The sequence below is a fragment of the Salvelinus sp. IW2-2015 genome, linkage group LG13 (assembly GCF_002910315.2).
Source record: "Salvelinus sp. IW2-2015 linkage group LG13, ASM291031v2, whole genome shotgun sequence".
Lineage (NCBI taxonomy): Eukaryota > Metazoa > Chordata > Actinopteri > Salmoniformes > Salmonidae > Salvelinus > Salvelinus sp. IW2-2015.
Window position 1 is genome coordinate 35,359,813 of NC_036853.1, and position 21,391 is coordinate 35,381,203.

General features: G+C 44.5%; 1 protein-coding gene across 4 annotated transcripts in view; it reads left to right on the plus strand.

Moving 5' to 3' along the window:
* Positions 1-16,120: 16,120 nt before the first annotated feature.
* LOC111971385 (tyrosine-protein kinase receptor Tie-1) overlaps positions 16,121-21,391 on the plus strand; it is a 29,375-nt gene continuing 24,104 nt past the window's right edge. For 2 of the 4 annotated variants that reach the window (XM_023998135.2, XM_023998136.2), the window contains exons 1-8: positions 16,123-16,408; positions 17,196-17,504; positions 17,697-17,807; positions 18,043-18,198; positions 18,548-18,679; positions 19,012-19,152; positions 20,865-20,993; positions 21,163-21,308. In XM_023998135.2, coding sequence (XP_023853903.1) covers positions 16,366-16,408; positions 17,196-17,504; positions 17,697-17,807; positions 18,043-18,198; positions 18,548-18,679; positions 19,012-19,152; positions 20,865-20,993; positions 21,163-21,308 — 1,167 coding nt within the window. In that variant the 5' untranslated portion in view covers positions 16,123-16,365. Of the gene's footprint in view, positions 16,409-17,195; positions 17,505-17,696; positions 17,808-18,042; positions 18,199-18,547; positions 18,680-19,011; positions 19,153-20,864; positions 20,994-21,162; positions 21,309-21,391 lie in introns of all 4 variants that reach the window. The other 2 variants (XM_023998134.2, XM_023998133.2) reach the window with 2 other exon arrangements.

The following is a 21,391-nucleotide window of genomic DNA, read 5'->3' on the forward strand; positions in this document are numbered from 1 at the left end:
AATTCGGACCAAATAAAAATATACAGTGGGAGAACAAGTTTTGATACACTGACAATTTTGCAGGTTTTCCTACTTACAAACATGTAGAGGTCTGTAATTTTTTATAACGTACACTTCAACTGTGAGAGAAGGAATCTAAAACAAAATCCAGAAAATCACATTGTATGATTTTTAATTAATTAATTAAGCCATTATTATGAATGACAAGTATTTGATACATCAGAAAAGCAGAACTGAATATTTAAGGTAAGAAACCCTAGTTTGCAATATACAGAGATCATAACGTTTCCTGTATTCTTGACCAGGTTTGACACACATGCAGCAGAGGATATTTGCCCACTCCTCCATACAGACCTTCTCCAGATCCTTCAGGTTCGGGGCTGTCGCTGGGCAATACGGACTTTGTGGCTCCCTCCAAAGATTTTCTATTGGGTTCAGGTCGGAGACTGGCTAAGCCACTCCAGGACCTTGAAGATCTTCTTACGGAGCCACTCCTTAGTTGCCCTGGCTGTGTGTTTCGGGTCGTTGTCATGCTGGAAGACCCAGCCACGACCCATCTTCAATGCCTTACTGAGGAAGGAGCGCCCTTGTTGGTCAAGATCTCGCGATACATGGCCCCATCCATCCTTCTTCAATACGGTGCAGAGCGTCCTGATCCCTTTGCAGAAAGCAATCCCCAAAGAATGATGTTCCACCTCCATGCTCACGGTTGGGATGGTGTCTTGGGGTTGTACATCATCCTCTATTCTCAAACCAACGAGCGAGTGGAGTTTAGAGCAAAAAAGCTCTTATTTTTGTCCATCCAGACCACATGACCTTCTTCCATTCCTCCTCTGGATCATCCAGATGGTCATTGGCAAACTTCAGACGGGCCTGACATGCGCTGGCTTGAGCAGGGGACCTTGCGTGCGCTGCAGGATTTTTAATCCATGACGGCGTAGTGTGTTACTAATGGTTTTCTTTGAGACTGTGTCCCAGCTCTCTTCAGGTCATTGACCAGGTCCTGCCGTGTAGTTCTGGGCTGATCCCCACATTCTCTCATGATCATTGATGCCCCACGAGGTGAGATCTTGCATGGAGCCCAGACCGAGGTGATTGACCGTCATCTTGAACTTCTTCCATTTTCAATAATTTGTGCCAACAGTTGTTGCCTTCTCACCAAGCTGCTTGGCTATTGTCCTGTAGCCCATCCCAGCCTTGTACAGGTCTACATTTATCCCTGATGTCCTTACACAGCCTCTGGTCTTGGCCATTGTGGAGAGTTGGAGTCTGTTTGATTGAGTGTGTGGACAGGTGTCTTTTATATCAGGTAACGAGTTCAAACAGGTGCAGTTAATACAAGGTAATGAGTGGAGGAACAGGAGGGCTTCTTAAAGAAAAAACTAACAGGTCAGTGAGAGCCGAATTCTTACTGGTTGGTAGTGATCAATACTTATGTCATGCAATAAAATGCAAATTAATTACTTAAAAATCATACAATGTGATTTTCTGGATTTGTTTTAGATTCCGTCTCTCACAGTTGAAGTGGTACCTATGATAAAAATGACAGACCTCTACATGCTTTGTAAGTAGGAAACCTGCAAAATCGGCAGTGTATCAAATACTTGTTCTCCCACTGTATATAGCCACTAACCAAGAAACAACTTCATAAGATGACAGTCTGATAACATATTATTGTATAGCATATGTTTTATTTCGAAAAAATGTGCATATTTCAGGTATAAATCACAGTTCTACATTGCAGCTGCAATCTGAAATAGTGCCGAAGCTGCCAGAATAATTACAGAGACCAACATCAAATTACTCATCTTAAAACATTTCWGAAAAATACACAGCGTACAGCAAATGAAAGCCCAACATCTTGTGAATCCAGCCAATATGTCAGATTTTTTAAATGTTTTACAGCGAAAACACAATATAGCATTATATTAGCGTACCACAATAGCCAGAAACACAACCGCATTTACCAGCAGCAAAGGTTAGCGATCGTAACAATCCAGCAAAAGATATATAATTGGACTAACCTTGATATACTTCATCAGATGACAGTCCTGTAACATCATATTACACAATGCATATAGGTTTTGTTCGAAAATGTGCATATTTAGCAGCACAAATCGTGGTTATACAATGTGATCAGTGGCAACAGGTCATGCATTCTGGCCGGCGTCATCTTGGAAAGGCACCTAATCTAATCAATAAATAATCGTAAACTTGACAAAAAAATACAGGTTGGACAGCAAATGAAAGATGCATTAGTTATTAATGCAACCGCTGAGTTAGATTTTTAAAATTAACGTTACTAGACATAGTATTGCGCTTTGAACATTTGGGCATGTTGTGGCCACATAGMTTTTGGACGCGTTACAGCCAGACTAGTGCCGCAATAATGGCGGACAAATGCGTTTACATTTTTCCACATAAATACGGAATAACATCATAAATAGCTCTTACTTTTGGACGAGCTTCCATCAGAATCTTGGGCAAGTGGTCCTTTGTCCAAAATAATCGTTGCTTGGTTGTAAAACGTCGTCTTCAACTTCGGAATTAGCAGCTAACATTAGCTATGTGGCCACAACATGCCCAAATGTTCAAAGCGCAATACTAAGGAAATTCCRAAAATAGCAATATACTCGCATAAACTGATATAACTCGGTTTAAAATAACTTCGTTATGATGTTTCTAACACCTATATCGAATTAAATTACAGACGGATATAGCTAAGGCCGATAACTGAGCGTTTCAAAATGCCATCCTGAGGTCTTGCTTTGCGCAATGATGAACGWCGAAAAGAGAGCTCCCTTYGTTCCTTGGCCTTTTATAAGCTCTGAGAACTACGTAGAMACTCCATTCCACTTCTCATTGGTTACTGACATCCAGGGGAAGGCRGGTGCAGTTCATGTCGACCCATAGGATACATACAGAGCTTTAAACTGATCTGAGAACAGAGCCTCGTTTTCAGACCTTCGCAGTTCCTGTCATGAATTTCGCTGCAGAAAGAGTTCTGGTTCACCCACAGACATAATTCAAACGGTTTTAGAAACTAGAGATTGTTTTCTATCCAACAGTAATAATAATATGCATATTGTACGAGCAAGAATTGAGTACGAGGCAGTTTAATTTGGGAACGATAAATGTCCAAGTTGAAACAGCAGCCCCTGTAGTGTCAAGAGGTTTTTAAATCCCAAAAAGTCAGTTGGCGCCAGTTAGTTGGCGCCATCGATTTGAGTAATCCACTCGTTCAACTTGCAGAGAAAGGAATATGAAAATCTACCCCTAAACTTTGTTTCAACAAGTCAAAATATGTTTCTATTTACTCCTCAGATACCCTAAAATGTAATCAAACTATAATATTTATTTAGGAAAGTAGTATGTTCAATAGGAAACCGATTTTAGGAGGTGCGTAATGTCTTCATGGTGTGCGCAAACACACATTTCCAAGATTGTGTCCTTCTACTAAAACTGATATTTCTTATTCGTTTTATGAAGTTACAAGCCTGAAACCTTGAACATAGACTGCTGACACCCTATGGAAGCCATAGGAATTGCATTCAGGGAGCTAAATTTCAATATGACCTTTCTCTTGCATTTCTAAGAGGATGGTCTCTCAAAAAAAAAGAATCTGGTTGGTTTTTCTTTGGGTTTTCTCCTAACATATCTATTGTGTTATATTCTCCTATATTATTTTTACATTTCTACAAACTTCCAAGTGTTTTCTTTCCAATGGTACCAATTACATGCCTATCCTGGCTTCAGGGCCTGAGCTACAGGCAGTTTACTTTGGGCACGTCATTCATGTAGGAAATTGAGAAAAAAGGGCCTATCGCTAAGAAGGTAAGTATATTATTTTGTATACATATTGCATATTTCCCATCACCTAATGAACAACCACAATACCAGTCTGATATTAAGCTTTCTGTGCTGTATAGACGTATCCTGAAAATGACATCTGCTGCTTTAGATTGAACGGTCATATCTCAGTTATTGTTTTCATATCTACAAAAATAAGCTATTTTCTTTACTTTCAGAGTGCGAGCTGATCAAGCGGTTGAAAATGTAGATATTGCCAGATGTTCACTGTCCGAGGAACAGACCGTGGAAGCTTTATTGCTGGCAAAAGTGTTCATAACCAGAGGTAATTCAACTGTTCTGTGTTCTTTTTCTCTCTTCCTCTCTGCCTGTCTTGTTGTACATGGAACCTGTCTCACATGCACAATTTGGAGGAAGAAGGATACCTTGACCTGTCGAATTCTATCCACCTCTTCTGTGTGGGATATGTGTTCCTACCTTGTCTTCGGGCAGATCTGCAGCATTTCACAGAGAGTTGGAACAATCACCCTTAAATACAGAGGCGAACCTGACACCTCACCAGCTGTGGCACATCGGAAAGCTCCAAACACCTGTGCACATTTTTGTTTTTGCCTAAGCACTACACAGCTGATTCAAATGATCAAGTCATCATCAAGCTTCAAGTGGTATTTATGTCTAATAATGACATTCTCTTCTATTGTTTGTCCTCATGTGTCTGTTTTTCAGCATAAAGTGCTCTTTGGCCACTTAGTGTGGACACCAGGTGAGACCACACACACGCAATAACAGTCTCTCTCCTTTACTTCATCCCTCTCTCCCTAATTCCTCTAGGTTATATCAGCTGTGTCGGTGAACCCCTCTCGCATCTGAACTGGCAGACACAGAGGACACAGCATGATCATAGGTGAGAGGTCAGGTCAACAGGAAGTATTATTAAAGAGCTGGGACCCTTAGCTGGGACCCTTGGGATTGCAAACAGAGGAAGATCTTCAAAAATAAGTGATTTATTTAATCGCTATTTATGATTTTTTGAAGGCTGTGCTGGTTGAAAAATATGTTGATGTGGGGCACCGTCCTCAGACAATCGCATGGTATGCTTTCGCCATAAAGCCTTTTTGAAATCGGACAACGCAGTTAGATTAACAAGAATTTAAGCTTTTAAATGATATAAGATACTTGTATGTTCATGAATGTTTAATATTCCGATTTTTTATTTGAATTGCGCACCCTCCAATTTCATCGGATGTTGTCGGCTTGTAGCGGGACGCCTATCCCTAAGAAGATTTTAACTTGATATATCGCAATTTTCGTAAATAACTCCTGGCTCCAGCAACACAATCCCCTCATCAACTGGTCTACGGGTGCCATCACGGGCTGGAGTCCGTTCTGCCACGCCCATTGTCTGAAGTCAGTGCAACCTGCCCCGGGACTTCTCCCTGGGAGCTCGGAAGGTGCCCTGGACCTCCGGGAGGTGTTCAGCAAGGCCCGGGCCACTTTGCTTCCGCCACACCGACCCTATGACTGCGGGATTGACCTTCTCCATAGCACCACGCCGCCTCGGGGACGTCTGTACTCTCTGTCGGGACCAGGAGACCAAGGCTATGGAGACCTACATTGGGGACTCCCTAGCTGCAGGATTTATCTGTTCCTCTCCCGCCGGCGCAGGCTTCTTCTTCGTGGAGAAAATCAGCTGTTTGTGAAGGTGGAGAAGTGCGAGTTCCATCGCTCCACCATCCCCTTTCTGGGTTACATCATCTCTGCTGGGAGTGTCCAGATGGACCCCGGGAAGGTGAGAGCGGTGGATTGGCCTCAGCCTACGTCCAGGCTGCAGCTGTTTTCTGGGGTTTGTCAATTTTTATCGCCACTTTATCCGTGGTTACAGCACCCTGGCTTCCCCCCTGTCTGCACTCACCTCTACCAAGGTTCCGTTCACGTGGTCCTCTGCCGCTGACCGGGAGTTCCGGGACCGCAAGCACTGCTTCACCACTGCTCCACCACTGCTCCTATCTTGGTTCATCCTGACCCTTCCCTTTAGTTCGTGGTGGAGGCCAATGCTTCAGATGTCGGAGTGGGGGCTGTCCTGTCCCAACGTTCTGCCCTGAACCTTAAGCTACATCCCTGTGCCTTCTTCTCCCATCGCCTCAACGCCACGGAGAGGAACTACGATGTTGGGAATCAAGAGCTTCTCGCGGTGAAGATGGCGCTGGAGGAATGGAGGCACTGGCTGGAAGGTGCAGAACATCCGTTCATTGTGTGGACCGACCACAAAAACCTGGCAGATAACCGGATGTTTGTGCCTGACGCTGTCCGCTCTGCGGTCCTGGAGTAGGCCCATTCTTCCAGGCTTGCCTGCCTTCCGGTCTCCCATCAGACCCTGGCCTTCGTGCGACAATGCTTTTGGTGGCCTACTATGGTTCCGGATGTTGCCGCGTTTGTCGCCGCCTGCACTGTCTGTGCTTAGAACAAGACTCCTCAGCAAGCTCCGGCTGGTTTTCTTCAACCACTGCCTGTCCCTTGTCCCACATATCCCTGGATTATGTCACGGGTCTACCCCTGTCTGGGCAACACTGCCATCCTGACTGTGGTTGACCGGTTTTCCAACGCTGCCTACTTCATCCCCCCCCCAAACTACCCTCGGCCAAGGAGACGGCCCAGCTCATGGTGCAGCACTTCTTCCGGATCCATGGACTGCCCGTGGACATGGTCTCCGACCGGGGTCCTCAGTTCTCATCCCGGTTCTAGAAGGCGTTCTACACCCTCATTGGGTCATCGGCCAGCCTGTCCTTTGGGTTCCACCCCAGTCCAATGGCCAGTCGGAGCGAGCCAACCAGGATCTCGAGACTACTCTGTACTGCCTTGTCTCCGCCAACCCCACCACCTGGAGCCAGCAGAAGGTGTGGGTGGAATATGCCCGCAACACCCTTCCCTGCTCTGCCATGGGCCAATCGCCAATTGAGTGTTCCATGGGGTATCAGCCCCCACTCTTCAACGAGCAGGAAAAGAAGGTCGGCATACCTTCTGCACAGATGTTTGTCCGCCGCTGCCGTCGTCCCTGGAGGAGAGCCCGGTCGGCCCTCCTCAAGACCACCTCCAGGTATCGATGACAAGCGGCTCCCCGGCATCGTCTCGTACAGAAGACACGGGATCTGCCCTTCCGTGTGGAATCCTGCAAACTCTCCCCCCAGTTTAGCGGCCCGTTTCCCATCTCAAAAATGATTAGCCCCTCTATTGTTCGTCTTCTGTTGCCCCGTACCCTTCGTATACATCCCAACTTTCATGTGTCCAGAGTTAAACCCATGTCTCACAGCCCTTTGTCTCCTGTTTCCAGGCCCACCCCTCTCCCCCATCTCATCGACGGCCAACCGGCATACACGGCGAGGCGTCTCCTGAAGGTTCGACCTCAGGTCAGGGGATTCCACTACCTGATTGACTGGGAGGGTTATGGCCCAGAGGAGAGGTGCTGGGTCCCCACCAGGGACATCCTGGACCCAGGCCTCATCGCGGATTTCCAACGCCGACACCAGTGCATCAGTGATCAATTAATTTGATGTGGCAGAGAGAAGGAAGTAGAACCCTTCAGGATTTAGCCAGGTTATCATTTTAATCCAAAAGAGTGGTTACTTAATAATCAGATTTAGTCTCTCTTATTTGTCTTACACAATTATTCCTCAGTTGCTTAAAAGCTTGCCAGTCTGGGCCTAAGCCTGTGTTCCTGGCCTTGAACCAAGCGTCATCTCTTTTTTTGAATGACTTCTGATAATTCCGGAGTGTACCAGGCATTCAATCTACCTTTAACCTTTCATTTTTTGAAGGGGGCATGATTATCCACAATAGTATTGAAGACATCGTCAAAAAAGGTCCTCTTTGTGATGCAAGGCTTTGGTTTTCGTATTCTCACATCACTAACACAAACAATTGGGGATCAATGAAAGAAAGTAATCTAAATATATGCATACTCGTCTCCATTTCAGCACCAATTGATGAATTTAAAAATTCTCTGATCTTGTAGATTATTTAAGTTTAGGAAAGTATTTATAAATCATGAAACAGGTTTGAGGGCCTTTACGCACAAAAGGCATGAGTCTTCAACCCATGCTAATGTTGGATGATTAATGTACATAGAATTATAGTAGGGAGAATAGTGTACAGTAGTAGGCTATACCCTCATCTATTACCTGCACTAACCATGGAACTGTGTGATGACACAAGTATTGCGCCATGCGATGGGTTCAAACTGCTACAGCTTGGTCTGCGCTCCGCTCCATAACGATTTCATTCAGCCTACATGTCTTTTTTTATACATTATCAACTGTTACTAATGATCCTCAGCCACAACTACACGTTCGTGCCAGCATTTACAGAGGAAGCAACACATTTTTTTTAATGGAATGATAATGTAGGTCGTACCAACTGACAGTAACAGTAAATTGGCAGTTGAATATGTGTGGTAATTATGCCTACTGACGGTCGATACTGATAGTGGCTAAACATTTAACATGATAGAAATAGGAAACAGAGAAAGTCAGGGTAACCTATAATTAAGAAATTGTAGAGCGGCCATCCCTTGAGTTTAAAAGGCAGTACAATTTAAAAAATCTGCACAATGGCACAGCATTTCATAAGTTGATATGTTGATATGCTTCAGTTTGCTGCCATATGACTGTTTTTTCCATTTGTCTAAAATAGATGTCATTGAAATGTATATTTATAATTCCCTTATCCAAATGGATTACTCATCTACTTGCTCTTTATAAATAGCTCTTATCAGGTTGTAAATTGCAGTGCACGAATGGTGTTATTTCTACTGGGAAAAAATGAAGTGCAATATATGCTTTTTCCTCTTGGAACCGGTAGGTTCGCTAGACCTTATTCGTGGTTTCCTCACGTGTAAAGGTGGTGGAATTGTTAGGGAATTAAGTCACGGTCAGAATATGCTGTATCTGTAGACACACCTCCGTCACACCTTCATTTATTCCACCTCCATCCCAAACGAATAGCGGGGTGAATAGCATGCTATTCTCATGCTTAAATTCAAGGTCAGAATACGCATAGAGAGAAAAGTGCATGAAAAGATCATTATGTTCTATTTATGTGAGCTTAACTCGGGTCGGAACCGCCCCCCCCCCCCCTAGGCGCCAAACAAAAGAGAACTGAATGAAACAGGGAGGGACTACCTAAACTTGAATAAAAAGTAATTGTTTGTTTTTGTCTTCGATTGCAAAAAGAAATCTGCTACGATGTGCCCTAATTAATGTGACCTTGCAAACTGGCCACTCAACAGTCAAGCAATCGTAGGGTTTCTCCAGGGGTTGAGTGCTGTTTGGTATGGTGGTATGGTGGTTGCCTCTTATAAAGCAGGGTAAATAACAACACGTGTACATGTGTATAGTATATTACAATGGAGGGCTGGGGGGGGGGGGGTCTAGCTGTTTGCATTTCACACTTAAAATGTCATTAAGAGATTAGATTAGACCTGCAGTTTAGATTCAATACCAGAGCTGACCTTCCATTGCCTGTGCATCAACATGCATCACTATCAATACATCACATTGTTCTTAGATACCTCATCTTTAGCTTTTGGGAACTAGATAGTCCCTTCTCCCGGGGCAGAGGGCTGAGCAAGCACCCAGAAGACAGAGAGGAGACCCACAGGCTTTCCTGTCTCTGCCCCTGCTCCAGGCTGCCCATGCCTGGTTCTGTCTGACTGGGCTGCACACTGGGTGATTCCTGCCCTGCGCTCCAGCCACTTCCTGAACACATATCAGCACCTGCAGCACAACGTCCTGTGCTCAAGAGCCTTCCACTGGCTAGAGCGCGAACTGACTAACAGAGCTCATGGCTTTGTCTCTCTCACTGTCATTCTTTAGCTCTTTGTCACTCTCACTTGCTCGCTAATTTCTTCTCACTCTTTTTTTCCTTAGTCCAACTTTTCTCTCTCATTTTTATCTTCTCCTTCCCTTTGTTTCGTGTCCTCGGGAACACATTCTGTTTCTTTCTCTCTTGTTTTATAGTCCTACTGCTATATTTACTGCTCCCCTCTCTATTTTGCTTTCTCTCTCGTTTTCTCTCCCTTTTGTCTTTCAGCCAACAGCTCTCCAAAGTGTTATTCAACTTCCTAATCGACTGTAATATTCCAGAGACATTTTGGCTGGATAAAGTATCACACCACTCCCCTTCCTTGTTAATAATAATATTCCGATGGGAAAGCTATTCTATTCCTGTAGGCCTAATTACAATTTCAGCCTATCAGGCTGAGAAAGCTCAAATTTTAAGTAGTTGTAAAAAGGGCTGATTTGATCTTCATGCTCTTATTCTCTAACTCAAGTCATATAGTTTATTGTAGTCTCTTAAAATGGCTACTCATACAACACACATAGTAATACATGTTGTTATGATTAGTACTTCCTTTGTTTTATCTGCTGATTTTCCATAATCACATCAGTGGAGTTTTGGGTGGTGTGTGTGTGTGTGTGTGTGTGTGTGTGTGTGTGTGCACACGCGCACAAATGTGTGTGTGTTCGGGAAAGTACATGCTTATGAGCGTGTATATGCAGACATTAGGTATGGCCATTGTAGATTCAGGTTTGTGCAGTAAGAACAATCTCCGTGCCTTGCCCCTGTTTGGTGCTCTGTTGCCCCGGAGCTATGGGTTAACCCTGTTCCAGAATGGGACCCATGTCACCCAATCCTCCTTCCCCACCCCTACCCTCTCCCTAACCCCATCCTCCCCCTGCCCCACCCTCACCCCGGGGCAGCAGCTGGGGGGGCTCGCTGGGCCTAATGAGTACCATGTTGTCTTTCCAGGACAGGACAAACTAAGGGAGGGAGGGAACGGCTGGAAACATGGCGCCCGGTTTCCAAGTACATGGAGCAATAAAGTGGAGCCTATTTCCACTCAACTGTCACAGTACAGAGGACACACAGACAGTGTCTAGAATGGTTTGTAATGAGAGAAGCCAGTATAAAACCATTGCACTGTCTCAGCCCTTGTAGAGATCACTGAACTGTAGAGATACACCTTATTGATTGATAACTGATAAGTTGGTGGCAATGGGTTGTGGAATTACATTAATGCCAATTAATTGGAAAAATGTGTAATTATAAGTTCACAAAAAAATCTGTCTAGTAAATCAAGCTGAAGGAAAAACATACCCATGTATTGTGATTCTACACATAAGAACAACAGTTTTACTGCAGCAGGATAAACCTGGGATTGGGCATCGGGATAGGTCATAGGATGGCTGTGTGTTGTGTTGAGCATGCTGTAAGATATACCGTATCTGCATGACTCAACACATTTGTTTGGCGATAAGAAGACTGCTGAGGAACAGAGGAAATGGGAAGGATGGAGCAAAACCGAGCAGAGCATTCTTTCCATGGGCACTTCACTTGATTCACGAGGAGTGTGCAGTGTTTCAACTGAATGTAAACTGTTTTATCACTGCACATTGTTTTAGAGTCTTAGAGTAATGCTGACATGATATGATCATGATGTGTCGTGCGTTGTGTTGTGTGTTTGTGTGTGTGTGTGTGTGTGTGTGTGTGTGTGTGTGTGTTGGTGTGTGTGTGTGTGTGTGTGTGTGTGTGTGTGTGTGTGTGTGTGTGTGTGTGTGTGTGTGTGCAGCTTGCAGGACCCTACACTATCACATGGCCTTACCCCCAATCTATCTCCTAATGCTGAGTGCCAAGCAGAGATGCACCTACCATGTTTACAGTCTTCGGTATGACTCGGCCGGGGATCGAACTCGCAAACCTTCCAATCGTCCAATATACTACATACTAGCTAGCTAGCATTTAGGATAGTGGTTCACTCTACGCTATGCTTACCTTATATCCTCTTTCCACAAGACAGTGACACACGCCCAACCTCACATCCCTCTGCTGACTGTCACTTCACTCAGTGTCACCCCATCTGACGAACCACAACACTGTCTTCATCTCCTCTGATGATGGAGGCGGCTGGCTGGATGCTGTTTATTATTACACAGAGCTGTGGCCGATCACTTCTCCAGAGCAGGCGTGGGATTTGCTGAGTGGTTTATTCCACTGGCTGCCCGAGGAGCGGGAACATGACAAGGCAGGCGAGATGACAAGTGTCATCAACCATGGTAACACACACACACACACACACACACACACACCACACAGCACACACACACACACACACACACACACACACACACACACACACACACACACACACACACACACACACACACACACAGAGAGAGAGAGAGCACTAGAAGTCTCCTTGACTTGTTGTTCAGCCATACTGATGACAGATAGACAGCGCTCTGACTATGAAAGTGTACAAAACACAGGAGCCCCACGGCTTGAGTTTCCGAGCTCGGCCAAGGATTTCACTTCTTTATCTCTGGGTAACTTCCTACACGTTATATACACACTGAGAGAGGTTTAATGTAATCACTGGTTGCCCTGAAGCCCCCAGGGGTCTGGGTTAGGGTCCCAGGAGTCAATGTCCTTCCCAGACTGAGGAGAGGGGGCAAGGGAGGTAGGTGGTCTCAAGGGGCCAGAGAGGTGTACACTGCACCCCTACCCCAGCTCACAGGGGCTTGTGCGAGTGAGTCAGGGCATGTGGGATTCTGCCAGCTCTTCACACAATGGGTGGAAATGGGAATTTAATACAAAAGTTCTCACAGTCTCAAGGACCTTACTCCCTCCCTCCTCCTCCTCACTTTTACCCCCACTCCCGACACCACTAAAACCACAACTAAATGTCCAAAAAGTACTAAAACATGGAGGGGAGTGCATGGCTGTAAATTCACCCCTACGGTTTGAGATTTATTCACAGACCAGCTTTTGTCCACTAGATTTTGAGGTTTGGTGTTTTCAATTCAGATTACCTTCAAGTAATAAGACTGTAATACAGTTACAGTGCAATATGCAAGATAATGGATGCTGCTGTCCAGCATATCCTACACTCTTGGGGAAAAAAACTGCTATCTAAGAACATAAAAGGGTTTTTCGGCTGTCCCAGTGGGAGAACCCTTTGAGTTCAAAAGAGTTCTACCTAGAACCAAAAAGGTTTCTCCTATGGGGACAGCCCAAGAACCCTTTTTGGAACCCTTTTTCTAAGAGTGTACTGCTCTTTACAATAACAGTAACAGAATACAATCATCATGTGATATGAGCCAATGTAAACTCCATAAACTTGATTGTTTGCTCTCCCACTGATGACCTTGTGCGGAGGTAAGCGGAGACCGGGCGCTTTGCCTTTGTCTGGCGGTGCCATCTAAAGCAAACCGAAGTAATCAGCAGCCATCGCTCTTACAACAAACACTACTGATAATTACCTCAGGACAACAAAGAGCTCGCTGGACAATGGACCATGTCTGAGGAGGGCCTGGTTTCCACCCTTTATATCCCCCTAAAACACGCACGGAGGAAAGCACACACGTACATGCGCACCACACATACATGTAAATGTATGGGTGCACACACACACGCAAGCGCACACACAAACACCCTGTCTCATGCTTCTTGAAGCCTCACTGCAGCCAGCAGTCAAAGTAACTATGTTGACACAGCATCCAGTCTTTTCCCCTGTGGGCTTCCTCTCAGAGTCCACTCTCCCTGCAACTACCAAGATGTCTGTTTGTCTGTCTGCCTGTCTGTCTGCCCATGTGTTCTACCCTCGCTCCAGCTACCTCTGAGAGCACACAATACCAACTTTTGCACAAAGATTGCACGAATTTCCTCCAAAAAAACATGTATGAAAATGATTTTTTTTATTTGCATTTTTATTTTCTTCTGGGAACTAGTGGTGCAACATTTTTAATTCTTTCTGGGAACAAGCAGTGTAAACTCAGTACTGATGCAAACAAAAGAAGTGTGAGAATTCAAGTGACCCTGAGAGAGTCTAGTAGTGTGACTGATTAGATGAGTCTCTGTCCTCATTGTCTTCAGAGATAAGTCAGTCTTGCGAGCATCATTTGTGTGACCTTGTGTAGAGGAAATAGGAAGGCCCTCTTAAGGTGATGGTCTATTTACATTATCAGGGACATGGAGGTCTCTGTCATGGAACCGAAGAGCCAGCAAACCTGAACCAACACGGTATAGTCCTCTGTTTGGACTGTATCAAAATGGAAACATTCTGACCTGGAGACATAACAATAGTCTCCTGCTCTGGGCACCTCATCATAGTCTTTGCGTAGCAAAGTCTTTGTATTATCCTTTGTGTGATCACATACAATGTTACAGTGAAATGTTGTTTCCTCACCTATTTCAAGCTGTTTAATACAATGACATAAGACAAGCATAACACGTGAATTGTAGATTATATCAGAAGAGTATTTATCTGAACCAAACCCTCAGAAATAATTATGCTCTGTATAAAACCAGTTAAATGTAACTAAATGCAATCGAAAATGTAATCTACGTAAATCCCCAAAAGTAACTATTTATCATGAGAGGGCCATAAACAATAACTAGTAATGCTGCATACTCCAAGAAAGGTTAAGATCTCACCTTTCTGGAAAAGATAGTTGTAAATTGCTGAAGTGTAGTCACTTTTGAGGACTCAAACTCAAGTACACAGTACAAATATTGTAAAATATTTTAGGATGTATTTCCTATTTCAACACAACTATATGAATAAGGCTTGACATTACTTATATGCTTTTTAAATATAAGATAATCAAATTATAAAATGACTAACTACAAGATTTCACCTTCCTTATAACTGTAAAATACATATTTGTATGTTTAGTGTTAGAGAGAATGTGCATGTTATCTAAAGGTCTCTCCTAATCAAAACGTCTGCCTCCGTCGCTGTGAACGTCTCACAGAGCTCTAGCTTGGCTTCCTGAACTCGTTAGGAACTCGCCTTTGATCTCATATTACTTTTGTCCAACAGAAAGTGTTTTTTGTTTAAAATCGATGAATTGTTTTAGATTACTGAATGTGCTACAGAGACAAAGCTACTCTCTCCTGGTGTAAGGATTCCAGGCATATGTGTTGTTAGTGGCTGTGATGTAGGGTTCAGCCAGGAGTTGATGGACAGTTGGAAGAGCGAATGAAATGGTAAGAGGGACATCCCAGCTTCAAGTGGCGTCAGATTTCACATCCTGCTTCACACAGGCAAAATAGACATAATCCTGTATCCATGAGAATCAGGGCTACCGTTCAATGCAAGCCATTTCGATCTATGGTGTCCACAGATCGATCTATAAGCGAAAATGTCGGTTGGAACCGGTACCAGAACATAACGGGTCCCCAAAACAGGGGATTTTACATCTAAGAGGCTGTTAAAGAAAATCTTGAACTCTCTCATCGAATACAGGACATTTCAAACAATTAGAAGTTGGGTCAACTTCAATTGTCTGGGGCCATCAGGAAACATTAAGAAAACATTACATCTCAAAGCCTGCCCCTCCAGAAATGAGAGAAGTGTGTGGTGCTTTTAAGTTTCTCATAATGAGTGTTAAAAAGTGAGAGAATGTACCTGATCCATCTGATTGCAGCTGTAAGCATAGACACAACAAGCAGAATGTTCTTAATCTTTTGCACCCTAACCGAAAGGTTGCTGGATCGAATCCCGAGCTGACAGGGTACATTTCTGTCGTTCTGCAAGGCAGTTAACCCACTGTTCCCCGTGCGGCGATGACGTGGATGTCGATTTAAGGCAGCCCCCCGCACCTCTCTGATTCAGAGGGGTTGGGTTAAATGCGCAAGACACATTTCAGTTGAATGCATTCAGTTGTACAACAGACTAGGTATCCCCTTTTCCCTTCCCTTTCATCAGACTGGTTGGAGCAGTGAAGGATAGGCCAAATGACCACAATCTGCAGGGATCACAACTAACTTACTTGAGGGAAAGAACACAGCTATTACATTACCCAGCTGTTGTTATTTCATAGACTTTGAAGTTTCGGAACATATCTGCAGAAAAACAAAATTGTGCAAACTATTAGAATGGCAAAATGACGTGTCAGCATTGTGCATGTAGAAGCAGAGCGTGATAGAATATGTCTGAGGGAAATTAAAAACGTGCATTTTTTAAGTTTTTGCCTGGCATCTTCAAAACAGTGTGCAAATACATAAAACAATGAAGACATTTGTTGCTAGATCATTTTTCAATGATTGACTTGGCTAACAATGCATTTGGTGGACAAATGGAAATCGATTGTGAATATAACTTAAATTCTATGACAAGTATAAAGTCTACCCTATAAAATTGTGCAACATTCTTCTCCAGATCCTGAAATCAAAACCAATCTTGGCTGGAGAGTAAAAGCGACCTCTTTCCCCCTCATGACGCTCTTCCTTCCTCTCCCACCCAGAGTAACCCCATTTTACGAACAACAGATTCAGAACACTCAGATTGGAGAGGAGAATGTGAAACGGTCTGGAACAGAGACAGGGACAGAGGTATCGTTAAAAACAATTACTGGAATTTATGGAAATGCGCAAAGACGCGCGCGGTTCTTTGGCACACCGGGGACCATCGACGGAATGTAGAAGTGTCTACTTTTAATTCAATAATTGGATTAGACACGACTGATTTCGGAAATCGTCGCTGCGAGGATTGCAATTATGACATACGTCTTATTTTTGTTGTGCCTCATCCATGTGTCAGGTAAAAGTCAAACTATCTTATTTGTATCCTAGAAATAGTAGGTCAATCAATACAGTACATGGCTCAAGGTGCTTGTCCTTATTATATTAATCATGTCTACAGAGAGTGTAACCTATAGTAACCCCAGAAAGTATAACTTTTGCAAGGCAAACCTAACTACGATTTCTGAACATCAAAATGAATTTGACACAACAAATGAGGGGCTACAATAAAAGTCAAAGTGGAAAGCAGAGGGCAGCAGCCCCTTGAGAGAGCAGGAGCTCATACCAGTTTCCTGCCATTGTTCTGTAGATCAGGTCTAGAATGCCACAGGACAGGGATGTCATTGGATTTAATGGAGCAAAATGACCCACCATATGACTGGTTTTGTTATTTAGCTCACAAGGATTTAGGTTGGGGGAACTGATCCTAGGTCAGAATGTAACTGGAATGTGTCAAAAGGTTGTTGTGTTATGCCTGGCCTAAGACCCTCAAATTAAATTCTGGACCTTATTTTCATTATTTCCTTGAAATCAGGGACGGATTTAGACCTGGGACACCATGTGGGTGCAATTAATTATTAGGTAGAACAAAAAAACAGCAGTATTCTGGACCTGGTAGTCGTAGGGTAAGATTTAACTACCCTTGCCCTAAGGTCTAGTAATGTTTGTTTGGATTAGAGTAGATAAACTGATTTTACATCAGATTGTAATAAGCAATAGGTCATTACAGTAGTTGCCCTTTGTTGTTTTACCTCATAACAGTTTAGAATGACTATCAAATGAGTGGCGCCATCTCATCCCTACAGGTGCGGTGACAGACCTGACCGTCATCTCCAACGCTGAGGCCTCCACCCCTCAGCTCTTCTCCATTTCCTGCCTCACTGGGGAGCGGGATGCAGCAGAGCTAGACCTGGACATCAAGAAGGACAACAGCATCCTCATCCTCTCCTCACGGCCACGTTACAGAGTCAAAAGGCCCAAGACCAAGGAGGTGGTGGCGAACGAGTTCGTGAGTGTGATGGACCAAGCAGGCATCTTCTACTGCCATGCGTCCCAGGGAACTGATCCTCTTATAAACCTGGGTAAAGTGACACTCATCAACAACTTTGCCAAAGGTAAGGAAGAGGCTCTAACTGAAAGATAGAGAGTGTGTGTGTGTGTGTGTGTGTGTGTGTGTGTGTGTGTGTGTGTGTGCGTGCGTGCGTGCGTGCGTGCGTGCGTGCGTGCGTGCGTGCGTGCGTGCGTGTGAGAGAGAGAGAGAGAGAGACAGAGAGTTAACTTGTCTTCTTCTGTATTGCTCCTATCAGCCCTGTTTGTCCCGGCCCACCTTACGGTGACAGCAAACAGAGGAGACACAGTTCACCTGGCCATGCAGGTCCTGAGCTCCCAGAGAAGAGACGTCACCTGGAAATACAACGGTGAGTCACACAGGGATGGAGGGAGGCATGGATGGGTGGATGGATGAAGGGCAGGCATTCATGTGTGAGCAGGGAATAGATTCTTCTAAATGAGACGATGGCAATATAGGCATTGTTTAATCATTCCCTTTGTATTTTATACACAGCCACTATGTAGCCCCACCATGTGGATTATAACGTATTCACATTATTAAGAGCTTGTCCTATGTGCTGACTCGCTGTGTCGTAAAACCAGGTAACTATTTCTACACGACCCACTGGGGTGATGTGTCCAACAGTACGGCTGTACTAACAATGGAGGATGTGGCTAAAGCCAACGAGGGCATCTACAGTGCCAGCTTCGTGGGAGACACTCCCATCAATGGAGCCTGGATGAGGCTGATTGTCAGAGGTACAGTAGGGCTGTTCTCATTACACACACTTCCCACAAGACATACACACTTGATATGTGTGGATGATGGTGTTGATACACTTTACTGATGGTATACTAGTCTGTGCTGTTGTTTATCTATTTTCCATCTGGATATAAGCTTGACCAATACATTTATTTTTATTTTTCTCGGAAACATTTTGGATTGGTTGTATCTTTGAATGTACATTGTTAGTACTCAGTTAATAGTGTTATTAACTTATTTATTACTGCTGACCATTACAAGAGTATGTATGATGATTCACATATGGATGAAGGTGCTTGTATTTGGGTGGGTTGGCCACTGATGCTTCTCTGCTGTCGCTCCCAGACTGTGCAAGTAAGAAGTGGGGTGCCGACTGTGACAAGGACTGTCCAGAGTGTCTCAATGGAGGGGTGTGTCACCACCGGGACGGGGACTGCATCTGCCCACCGGGGTTCATGGGGATGCGCTGCGAGACAGGTGTGTGTGTGTGTTTGTGTAAGCTGGGGGGGGGGGGGGGGGGTAATATGTTTAAGCATAAGATTATAGTTGTTGAAGCTGACCACATACTAAAAATAGCAATTGTGTGTGTGTGTGTGTGTGTGTGTGTGTGTGTGTGTGTGTGTGTGCGTGTGTGCGTGTGTGCGTGCGTGCGTGCGTGCGTGCGTGCGTGCGTGCGTATAAGTGCATGTTTGTAAAGACAAGTATATTATATTGCCAAACTGTCTGAAGTAACTGTACCAGTCCAGTACTGTATCTATGTGTACTGTATCTATGTGTACTGTATCTATGTGTACTGTATTCCCTCCCAGCCTGTAGAGAGGGAATGTTTGGGCTTAATTGTCAGGAGTCATGCAGGCCAGAGATGGACTGTAGAGGGCTGAGGTTCTGCCTGGCTGACCCTTACGGATGCTCCTGTGCCAGTGGGTGGTCTGGGAACCACTGCAACAGACGTGAGTTCATTTGTTATGCAGTGCATTCGGAAAGTATTCAGAGCCATTGACTTTGTATTGTTTTTTCCCCTCATCAATCTACACACAATACTCCATAATGACAAAGCAAAACAGGTTTTTAGACATTTTGCGAATGAAGCTCCTTTAGCTGCGATTACAGCCTCCATTCTTCTTGGGTATGACGCTACAAGCTTGGCACACCTGTATTTGGGGAGTTTCTCCAATTCTTCTCTGCAGATCCTCTTAAGCTCTATCAGGTTAGATGGGTCGCTACACAGCTATTTTCAGGTCTCTCCAGAGATGTTAGATCGGGTTCAAGTCCGGGCTCTGGCTGGGCCACTCAAGGACATTCAGAGACTTGTCCCAAAGCCATTTCTGCGTTGTCTTCGCTGTGTGCTTAGGGTCGTTGTCCTGTTGGAAGGTGAACCTTTACACTGAACCTTTGCCCTGAACCTTTGCCCTGAGCGCTCTGGAGCAGGTTTTCATCAAGGATCTTTCTGTACTTTGCTCCGTTCATCTTTCCCTCGATCCTGACTAGTCTCCCAGTTCCTGCCACTGAAAAACATCCCCACAGCATGATGCTGCCACCACCGTGCTTCACTGTAGGGATGGTGCCAAGTTTCCTCCAGACGTGAGCTTGGCATTCAGGCCAAAGAGTTCAATCTTCGTTTCATCGGACCAATTAGTCTTGTTTCTCATGGTCTGAGAGTTCTTTAGGTGCCTTTTGGCAAACTCCAAGCGGGCTGTCATGTGCCTTTTACTAAGGAGTGGCTTTCGTCTGGCCACTCCACCATAAAGGCCTGATTTGTGGAGTGCTGCAGAGATGGTTGTCCTTCTGGAAGGTTCTCCCATCTCCACAGAGGAACTCTGAGCTCATTCAGAGTGACCATCGGGTTCTTGGTCACCTTCCTAACCAAGGCCCTTCTCGCTAGATTGCTCAGTTTGGCCGGGTGGCCAGCTCTAGGAAGAGTCTTGGTGGTTCCAAGATTGTTCCATTTAAGAATGATGGAGGGCACTGTGTTCTTGGGAACCTTCAATGCTGCAGATATTTTTGGTACCCTTCCCCAGATCTGTGCCTCAACACACTCCTGTCTCGGAGCTCTACGGAGAATTTCTTTGAACTCATGGCTTGAATTTTGCTCTGACATGCACTGTCATCTGTGGGACCTTATATAGACAGGTGTGTGCCTTTCCAAATCATGTCCAATCAATTGAATTTACCACAGATGGACTCCACCAATCAAGTTGTAGAAACATCTCAAGGATGATCAATGGAAACATGATCAATTTCGAGTCTCATAGCAAAGGGTCTGAATACTTGTGTAAATAATTATTCTGTTGTTTTTTTTTTATACATTTGCAAAAACTTCTAAAAACATATTTTTGCCTTGTCATTATGGGGTATTGCGTGTAGATTGATGAGGAACATTTTTAATTTCATACATTTTAGAAAAAGGCTGGAACGTAACAGAATGTGGAAAAAGTAAAAGGGGTCTGAATACTTTCCGAATTAACTGTATGTAGGGTTATGGCATATCTTAGATTGCCCAATTAATATTGATTGTAATTGTACAACCAACCTATCAACATGATTGCATGTGTTGAAATAGATACATAGAGTACATAACATGCATAACCATATCAGATAGCAATTCCATCACGACAGATCCCAACACCTTGGTTTTCCCATCCTAATGTCACCATTTCCCCAGTCTGCCACAGGGACATGTACGGGGCAGACTGCAGGCTGAGCTGTAAGTGTAAGAACGGTGGAGTGTGTAACCACTTCAGTGGATGTCAGTGTCCCACTGGCTGGAGAGGACGGCACTGTGAGAAATCAGGTAGGTAGCATTACTTCCTCTTCGTCCTCCTCTTCTTCATCGCCACTGACACTACCAACATCAATATTAATAACATCATCACAAGTAGCAGTAGCATCTTCGTCATCAACATCCTAATCATCACCTTATTTATCATCCTCCTCTTCATCATCTGTTTCTCACCCATCAGACCGCGCCCCCCAGATCTTGGACATGGCCAGTAGTCTAGAGTGGAACCTTCACTCCAGCCCCAAGATCCTGTGTTCCGCCACAGGCAACCCCCTGCCCAGCCACACCAGCATTGAGCTGCGCAAACTGGACAGCACTGTGCTCAAGGTAGAGGCAATGGAAGGATGGGCAGTCATTTTGACATTTGATTATCCAATTACTGGGAAACAAACTGTGATGGTGTAGTCAGT